General features: G+C 38.3%; 1 protein-coding gene across 1 annotated transcript; it reads right to left on the minus strand.

Annotated features, from left to right (window-relative positions):
- Positions 1-698: 698 nt before the first annotated feature.
- On the minus strand, positions 699-7,350 carry Ndufb4 (NADH:ubiquinone oxidoreductase subunit B4). The gene is made up of 3 exons (XM_076868534.2): positions 7,116-7,350; positions 2,142-2,288; positions 699-818 (listed from the first exon to the last, which is right to left on the minus strand). Exons 1-3 carry the CDS (start codon positions 7,293-7,295, stop codon positions 756-758), a joined length of 390 nt encoding a protein of 129 aa, XP_076724649.2. The 5' UTR covers positions 7,296-7,350; the 3' UTR covers positions 699-755.
- Between the last annotated feature and the right edge of the window lie 2,386 nt (positions 7,351-9,736).

Genomic DNA, 9,736 nt, shown 5'->3' on the forward strand with positions numbered 1-9,736 from the left:
AATCATCCCTACAAAGTATACCGTTCATCTACAGTACTTGATTTTACTGTCTTCATGGATGAAACTGTCATCAAATTGTTTCAGGACTGAACTATAAAGCAGGGAGTAGCTGTTATTTTATTAGCACTGTTATTTTATTTTCATGTTCCTGATCTTTTGAAGTAGTGATCATTACTATCACCATGCTGTAGATGAGGAAACAGAAGCCCAGAATTCCAACTGCTAAATTTAAATTGTGTCTTCTAACCAGATCTGACCTCCATAGCCCACACTCTTGACCAATGAATTTTTGTTCCTCACCATGACCTCCACCCTCCATCTTCTCACCCCACTGAGGCCTCCAGTCCAGCCATATTCCTACATATTTTGCCCTTTTGTGCTCTTGTTTTGTTTTATGAACTTAAACCCAGGTCAAATATCGTTTTCTTTTCCCTTGTATTATAACTGGGACCAGACAAGGAGTTAGGTATTAAGTGGTACCAAACACATAAGCTAATTCAAGTAATAGCTGCTCAATGAACAGTTGTGAGTATGTACTCCTTAAGCACAGATACTAAGTCTGTCCTACCATGTTGTATTCTCAGCATGTAACAGTGTTATGGCAGTGATTCCCAGAACAGGATACTTTTGCTTCTTTGTTGTTAGAGTATAAGCAAGTTTTAACACTGAATCAAAATAATGCCAAGAAAGAGAAACTATTTAATGATTATTAGAAGATTTATTAAGCAAGAATATATTATTCATCATTCCCAGACTTAATAGGAGATACTAAATTTTCGGTCCAATTTTCCTTCCCGGATAAGTTTTTCCTTCTTATCCTGTATAGACAGAAAAAAAGTACATTAAAAACAATGCATTCTGGAATGACTCATGGTATAATTCTGAAAATCAGAATAAAATACTCCAAACTTAATTGCAGTCCCATCATCTAAAGTTCAAGAAGTGGGAGGAGGTAGTAAGCTGAAGAATTAAAGAGATAACAAGAAATTGCTCCTATTCAAATATTTCCTTACCCACGTTTCAGGAATTAGAAATAAATTACCCCACTAAAAAGCATATATTGAAAACAAAACCAAACACCTTGTGGGAAAGAGTGACCAATTTATCACACAATCAAAAGACATGAACTCTGATAGAGAATGGGCTGGACAGCTTAAAACAATGGTAGACTGAATGGGCTCCAGTCCAGATGGCATCACATGGCCTGGGGGCTGTGGCTCAGGGTCCAGAGCCAGGAGTAAGTGGCTTAGTGCCAGAAGTAAGCTTAGCTTTCTCTGCAATCATACACATAGGCCTCTCAGCACAGTGATTCCCAGCCCAGGATGCCTATGCTTCTCTGTTGTTAGGGTTATCAACATGTTTTAACATTAATTCACAAAATATGACAAACATAAAGAGAATTCATGCCAAAGGGGAACATGCTACATGATTTATGTGTTCTGCTAATACATGACCCAATAAATCTCTCTTTTAAAACAAATGAACAAAGAAACTAAATGAAGATTTTGCAAAGGTATCTGAAAGTTAATCACAAAAGTTTAGTTTCTACATATCTTGTAATGAAAAAAAATTAACTTTAAAAAAGTTATTTCAGGGGGCCGGGGTTGCGGCTCAGTGGTAGAGTGCTTGCCTAGTATGCGTGAGGCACTGGGTTCAATCCCCAGCACCATATAAAAATTAACAAATAAAATAAAGGTATTGTGTCCATCTACAACTAAAAAAAATATTAAAAAAAAGTTATTTCAGTATTCTTTTGCTTAACAATCACAGTAAGGTCCTTATGTTATCTAAAAACCACTTCATGAGCTAAGGTCAAGTTTTAGAAATTTAAATTGGCCATTTTATTTCTTTAAATTATAGAGTAGTCATTAAATCAAATCTGAAATGCCTAGAGGCTACCATGATTTTTAACAAAGTACACTTATATTGATATACAAACAACGAAGCAATAAAACCAAACATATAATTGAAAACTTCCTATTTTAACTCTTACTGGAAAGGAATAAAGATAAAAGAAGAAAGGGAAAGAAGAGTTCAGGGCTAAAGTGGAAGGAGCACTGGTGGCAATATTAGGAGCTGTAGCTGGTATCTACCAAAGGAACCTATCACACTAATAACAAACATCTGGTTCTCATACTTACCCTATCAGTTTTAAAAACATAATACCAGAAGAAGAGGGGTCCAATTCCAAACAGAGCTCCTAAGAGTGAGTTCTTGGGAGTGGGTCTGAAATTTGGATAGATATTTGCTGATCGTGCGTAGGTCCAGCGAATTAAGGCAGGATCTTCCTGAAATAAATGAAAACAAAAATTATAAAACCTGGATGATACTAAGAAACAAATTCATCAGGATTTCTGTGAAGGAGCATAGAAGATGTCTTTCGTTCTCCACAACAGTTAAAGATACACCCTGAATATTCCTAATTAGTTTCAGTAAAGATCTTTCCTTTCTAACTATTTTTAAAATAGTACTGATAATCCTATTCAAATCCTTCAGAACTTAAAAGATTCTTAACATCCTTTAGCTTTCAATTTATTTAAGATATAAGAATCCTTATCTTTCAAACTATCATGAAGCCACTTTTTCTCCCTTGTTAGTTTTATCTATTGTTCTCTAGACTGTTTTCAGCTTCATTATCTTTCTTGAAGTATGACTATCAAAACCACACAGAATTCCCATGGTGCGTGAAGACAGGCAGATTTCATACCTTAGAATGTATTACATTGAGCTCAAACATCCCTTTGAACCTGTATATTATGGCCTCACCCTCCTCACTATTTTTGCACTATAGGCAAAGTAATGAACACTGCTGTAGAACGCTATTATATTTGCTTTCATTTTATATGGTGTGATAATATTTATACTTTCTAGAGCAGCAGAAGGTATTTTTGAACTTCTGAGTCAAGTGAGTGTTCACACCCTGAAGATTTCAATCTGATTGAAAGGAAGAGGAGCTGAAAGGTGATAAGGGAAGTATCAAGCTTTGAATTTTGTCTAGGAACTTTCTTAGTGCCATTCCAATACTGATCTTTCCAGGCTACAAATAAGCTGCAGGAAGATGAAGGCAGAAGTAGATTAACTGAAATTAAGTTTCTTAAACTGATATTTTAAAAGCAAAATTAGTGTATTTCACACTATTAAAAGTTTTATAGAAAGGTCAAAGTTGTTAAAGAAAAATAATCAGCTTGTCTTGGTTAAAAGAAAGACAGGTAATTGCCCATTGTAACATATTTTATATTAGAATAACTACCTAAGAATAGCAAACCTACCCAAACACATAATTAAATTTAATTAGCTCAATCCCCAAATGATTTTACAAAATTATTCTCTCCAATTAACTGAACATTCAGGGTCCTAACTAACATTAAGTCACAAGTGGTAGGACTAAAATAATTTAACTGGGTCTTCCACAGTCAAATTTTAAACCAAACTGAATTACAGCAATTTTACCCTGAGATAATCAGCTAGAGCTGGAAATAAAAAAACCTTTTGGTGAAAATGCTCCCCTTGCTTTCAATCAGGCTGAAATTCCTTCAGGGTGCGAACACTCACTACTAGACTCAAAATCCAAAAATACCTTCTGCTGCTCTAGAAACTATTAATATTATCACACCATATTAAAATGAAAGCAAACACAACAGCATTTTGCTGCAGTGTTCATTACTATGCCTATAGTGTGAACAGAAACAGTAAAGAGGGTAAGGACACAAAATACAGGTTCAAAGGGATATTGGATCTCGATACATGAAAGATAAATACATCTGTTCTTCTGTCACTTCTGCTATAAAGGCATTTGAATGATGATCTAGCAACAGACATCTTAACCTGCCAGCCACCTTTTTATGCTTTAATATCTACCTGCCAGATCTGTCTTCCATAAACAGACATTTTTTTTTATAAAGACATCAACTGCCTTATGACCATGGTTCATTAAGTGCAGTACTATTATTAAGAGAGATTAAGAGATGTTCTAAAAGACACACCATGGGAAACAGCTTTCCTTCTGTGACACTGCTCATCATCCAATGGAGTTTCAGCAGCATTTGACATGGTGAATAGCCCTTGAAACTATTTCTTCCCTTGACTTTCAGGGTCCACACCTGCTTAATTTTCCTCCTAACTGGCCATGCTCTCTTTATCTCTTTTGCTCTTTTCCTTCCATGTCCCCAATCTCTTCCATGTACCCAATATAGTAGTACCTCGGACCTTGCTGCTCTTTCCTAACTACATTGACTCCATTAATATTATCCAGTCACATGACTTTCATAGCTATCCATAGGCTAATAACTCCCAAAATTATACCCCTAGCCCTAGACTGCTACCCTGAACTCCAGACTTAATATTCAATCACCTATTCAACACTGACATACTGTCAAACAGACATCTCGAATGTCACTCATCCCAAACTGACTCTATAATATTCAATTCCATCTCTATACCAGTTCCTTCTCTATCCTTTAAAAGGCAACTTCATTCTTCTAATTGCTTAGGTCAAAAACATTAGGTCTTCTTGAACTTCTCCCTTTCTCTCATATACCACATACAATCTGCCGGCAAAACTGTTTGGCTCTATTTTTAAAACCTACCCAGAATCAACCACTTCTTACCATCTCCACTGCCACTATCCTGGTAGCAACTATAAATTAAGACATTCAGTTACTCCTAACTCATCTTTCTGTTCCTGCCCTTGCTTCCCCATATTCAATTCTCAACTAAGCAACTAAAGAGAGCTTGTTAAAATCTAAATCCCAGATTATGTTACTCCCTTCTCAGTAGAAATCCTTACAAGCATGATGTGACCTAGTCCCAGGTACCTCTCTGACCTCATCTTTTCCACTCAGCCATCATCCTTCTCTACTTAAGCAATTTGGGGTGGGGTGGGGTGAGGTGGGGTACTGCAAATTGAACCCAAAGGCACTTTGCCCCTGAGCTACGTCTCCAGTCTTTTTTATTTTTATAGTTTTGATACAGAATCTTGCTAAATCACTGAATTTGTGATTCTCCTGCCTTAGCCTCCAGATTCACTGGGACAACATTTTTTGAATTAGCCAGGACACTCCTGCCTAAGAGCCTTGTATTTATCATCCTCACTAACTAGCATGCTACTTCCTACATGAGGTAGCTCCCTGGCCTTAATTTTATCAGATCTTCATTCAAAATGTTACATTCCAAGCAGCTGCTTATCCTTCCTGCTATATCTGAGTGGAGTCTAATCCCCTCACCATCTTTCTTTTCATACCACTTATGACTATTTAATATGTTAAATTACTTCATTTTTTAACTTGCTAATTACCACTTGCTTGCTCTACCACTGGAAAGAAAGAACTACAAGGACAGGATTTTTTGCTGGCTTTGTCCTCCTATTACCTCAGCATCTAAAACAGGCCCATAACAGACCCTGGCAATTATTCACTGACTAAATCAATTATTCCCAAATGTCTAAAGATTAGGAAAGAGAATTTACAGGTATTGATTAATGAGCATGCCACATATTCAATTAACAAAACAATTAAAGAGAGAGGTATTACTATTTCTATTTTACAGATGAGAAAACTAAAACAGCCCTGAGTCAAAGAGCTGGAAAAGAGAAAATCTAGGGTTCATCTTTTTTTTTATTTCTTGTTTTAGTATGTACTATCTAACATCAAACTCAATTATATGCACATGTACATAACAGATGTGCTTTTCTGAACCTTCTTCCCAAGTAGACAAATTCTGGTGGGAAAGAGTACCGCTAACTAGGTGAAAGCAAATACTGTGGGTTGCAGAGACCAGGGTTCAAATTCAGCTCTATGACTTCCTAATGGGTATATCTGAATGAGATATCTGTTTTTCCCCTGCTATCATCTCATTTGGAAAAATGGAAGAGTAATAGACCTTAATGCACTGAATAGTTGTGACCACCAGCTGAATAAAGAAATATTCAGAAAGGGTTTGGTATAGTGTCTGGCACATTGTAACTTTCCTTCAATACTCACAACTTCCAAAATTTTCTATAGAACACCAGTGCAAAAGTCAGGGGCATAGGACCACTGAGTCACATCCCCGGCTCTATTTTGTATTTTATTTAAAGACAGGGTCTCACTGAGTTGCTTAGTGCCCTGCAGTTGCTGAGGCTGGTTTTGAACTAGAGATCCTCCTGCCTCAGCCTCCCTAGCCGCTGGTACTACAAGAGTATGCCACTGTGCCCACTAAAAGTCATCTTTTTAGGGCTGGGGATGTGGCTCAAGTGATAGCCCACTCGCCTGGCATGGTGAGGCACTGGGTTCAATCCTCAGCACCACATAAAAATAAAGATATAGTTTTAAAAGTCATCTTTTTAAACATCTTGTTTGAAATATTTTGACAGCTCTTGCACAGAAAACTGTGTAAAAGCACACTTGCTAAATAGTAACTATCTACTTACTGGGCATATATTATCCTCTGGAACTGTTACACGAACTATCTCATTTAATCTCAATTCTTTGAAGAATGTACATCATTTCAGTATGAACATTTAAAAAACAAAACACTATGAATTAAAGGGGTTAAGTAAGTTGCCCGAAGTCAAGTTTGCCAATGTGGTGCCCTGGGGTTTTACTTCTAAAGTCCAAAGCTTCAGGAAGCTGTGGGTCTTTAAAAAACATAAGATGAAGAATCACTATATTCCCATCAGGAGTGAGCAGTATTCCTACTAATTGTGATCAGAAAGGTATAAAAATACCTTCTTTAATTATACATATATGGGTGTATGTGGAGGGGTCCTGAACACACTTGCTACATTCCAGGCCAGTCACGTATCTTATCTCATTTAATCTTCAAAACGGCCTGGTAAGAGAGGAAGTAACAGTAATGTCTGTTTTTCAGGTAGGAAAGAGGGACTATGCAGAGCTGAGCCACTTTCTCAGGATCATCCAGAAGGGAAGTGATCAACCTGACCAAGCTCTCGGGCCAAGGTCAAAGGGCTAAGGAGTCGGCCTGTCTTCGGGGCCTGGAAAAGGGCCCCCGTGTAAAACACGGACTGGGTACGGCGGTCGCCCACCATTTGGTCCCCCTTGGCCTATCCGGGCTGCCCAGTCTGCGGGGACCGTCCAGACTCCAGCCCGAGAGTCCCGCCCGGCCGGCCCCCCACTCACGATGTGCCCTCGGCGGTTGGGGTCGTTGTACTGAAGCAGATACTCCCGTTTAAGCCGGGCTCTTATGGCCAACCTCTCGGCTTGCGCCTTCCGGGTTTCCGGAGATATGTCGTATTCGGCGGGGTCGAGGGTAGGGGGTAGAGTGGCCAGACGCGAGGGCTTATACTTTGGAAACGACATCTTGGCGCCCTGGCGCAACTGCGCCTGCGTGGCTGAGGCCCGCCCCCGGCAATCGGAAACGCAGCCTCAGGAAGTGCGCCTGAGCGTTACTGGGAACGCAGGGGTGGAGTTGAACCAAAAGCCGGGCTTTGTTCCGGACCTTCCTCCACTAGCAAGCTCTGTATCTGCGGTGTGTGCGCGGTTTGCGCATGCGCGGTTTGCAGCTTCCCCGTAGCCATCCACAGTCAGTCTTTCTGCTGCGGTTTAGGAGACCTTGGTGAAGGTGATATGTGAGACTGGCCGGGACAATGAAACCGGTCTAGCTCTTGCATTCAAAGTCTAGTTTTCGTTGTGGGTAAAACCATACTGTGTGACCTTGGAAAAGTCAATGTCTCTGAGTTCCTTTCCCTTGTCTTGGAGATAATGATCCCTATTTTATCCATCTAGCAAAATTGCGGGCACTAAATAAATTAACGAGTAGATGTCGAAGTGCTTTGTGAAAAGTAATTCCCAATCCAAAATAAAAAGCTTGTCTGTACCTTACCGCGTTAGGTTACACAACATGGTACCACACTTTTCGTAGGAATGAAATAATAGGAGGATGATAAGAACGATTATAGAAGGATTGCCTAAGTGTAGTGGGCGGGGAATGAGGTACTGAATAAAGCTCATGAAGAAACTATACCTTAAGAGGCTAAAACCTTTTACTTAAACTCCTTAGTACAGTTCGGGTACGAAAAATGAAAAACATCCTTATAGACATGAAGATACAAAAAGGGGCATTGTCTCACAGTAAAAGATGGAGTGGCCAGCAAGGTGACCTCGCCTGTAATCCCAACGACTCAGGAGGCTGAGGCAGGATCATTGCAAGTTCCAGGCCAGCTTCAGCAATTTAGGGAGACCCTATCTCGAAATTTAAAAAGGGTGGAGGGTGCAGGTCAGTGGAAAAGTGCCCCTGGGTTCAATCCACAATACCAAAAAAAGGAGGCGGGGGTAGCATACTAAATGTAACCTTCATTCCTTTACCCTGCACCCAACACCAAAGGGAAAAAGAAACGAATTTTACAGCAGTATCTTTGGGCACCAATAAAGATACTCCTCAGGGGAAACAATGTAAACAGTTTTTCCATAATTCAGGCAAGGAAAACTGGATCAAAAGAAAGCCTCAGCTTGGCTGTACTGTCTGGGAACATAAAGGTATGTGGAAAATGGTTGCTAGGCAGAGAAGGGAGCTAGAAAGTGTTGGCACTTTAAGTAATGAAGAGCAACACTGCTGTCAAATTTATTCAGCATTTTAATACTGTTTTAAAATATTTATTAAGCACCCACCACGTGAAGCATACTGCACACTAGTCAGTCAATTTTCTAGGCCCAGTGGGGGAAAAGACAGAAGAAATGGAGACAGGGGTATTTGTCTTCCAGGAGCTGACAATCAGTGCAAAAAGAACAGGCAGGAGCAGGTGGTAAAATTCTAAAGACTATGTAGATACAATGGGGAAAATCTTTTGTTTTAGACCCTGCTCTAGGAAGAGGGGTATTAAAAAGAATAAAAAGATAATGGAAGAAGTACAGTGTGTACAAGCTCGCTGACAAGGTTAAAAAAGATTTCTTAAGAGGGAAAGAGAAACTTTGTTAAAACAAGATCTTTGGATGAATTAAGGTAGTTGGTTATTTCTACATTTTGCTAATTATCATAAGGATCATTTAAGATTATTGTTAAAAATATGGAGTTTTTTAAGAAACTCAAAGATCCAATGTTTTCTCTCATGTGGAAGTTAGAGTAAAAATAAAGGAAAGGGGGAGGGAAGGATAGGATAACATATAAATTAATAGATGAGTATAAGGAAGTCTAGTAGAGTAGAAGAAGGAGAATAGGAGAGGGGAGAGAGGGGAGAAAGGAGAGAGAAAAGAGAGGATCATGAACTGAAACAGATTTCCATGCATGTATAAGTTTGTCAGAATGAACCCAAGTACTATGTATAACTATAAAACTCTAATAAAAATTTTAAAAACTATGGAGTTTTTCAAACTCCTAATTTCATTCTCCTCTTGGAAATTCATAGGGAACCTAGGAGTCTGTATTTTTTCAAGTTTCTGGGAGATTCTTAAAATATTGCTATTCTGAATTTTTTTTTTTTTTTTTTTTGCCTCTCCAAATGAACTTTAGAATCAGACTGTCAACATCCACATAATAAATTGCTGAGATGTTTTTTATTTGGATTCCATTGTTATTGTTTTAATTACCTATAAACAATAATTTTTAATTTTATAATTATTTCTTCTACTTCTGCATTTCTTACATTTTATTATCTTTTTCTAGCTTCTTAAACTGAATGCTTTTCTTATTCATTTTTTGTTTTTATAGTTTGTAATATGAATATAATTATGTATATTTAGTTACATCTTCATAAATTTTATTAGTATTTTCATTATCATATAGTGTTGAATATTTCATAATTTTC

This window comes from Callospermophilus lateralis, chromosome 10 (assembly GCF_048772815.1).
Source record: "Callospermophilus lateralis isolate mCalLat2 chromosome 10, mCalLat2.hap1, whole genome shotgun sequence".
In the NCBI taxonomy this organism is placed as follows: domain Eukaryota; kingdom Metazoa; phylum Chordata; class Mammalia; order Rodentia; family Sciuridae; genus Callospermophilus; species Callospermophilus lateralis.

Bases quoted from the DNA above. Each gene is read 5' to 3' on its own strand.
- Ndufb4 (XM_076868534.2), bottom strand. From the start codon at position 7,295: ATGTCGTTTCCAAAGTATAAGCCCTCGCGTCTGGCCACTCTACCCCCT. The intron at 2,289-7,115 runs GTGAGTGGGGGG...CATTTATTTCAG, and splicing joins CCAACCGCCGAGGGCACATC to GAAGATCCTGCCTTAATTCG. The intron at 819-2,141 runs GTAAGTATGAGA...CTGTCTATACAG, and splicing joins ATGTTTTTAAAACTGATAGG to GATAAGAAGGAAAAACTTAT.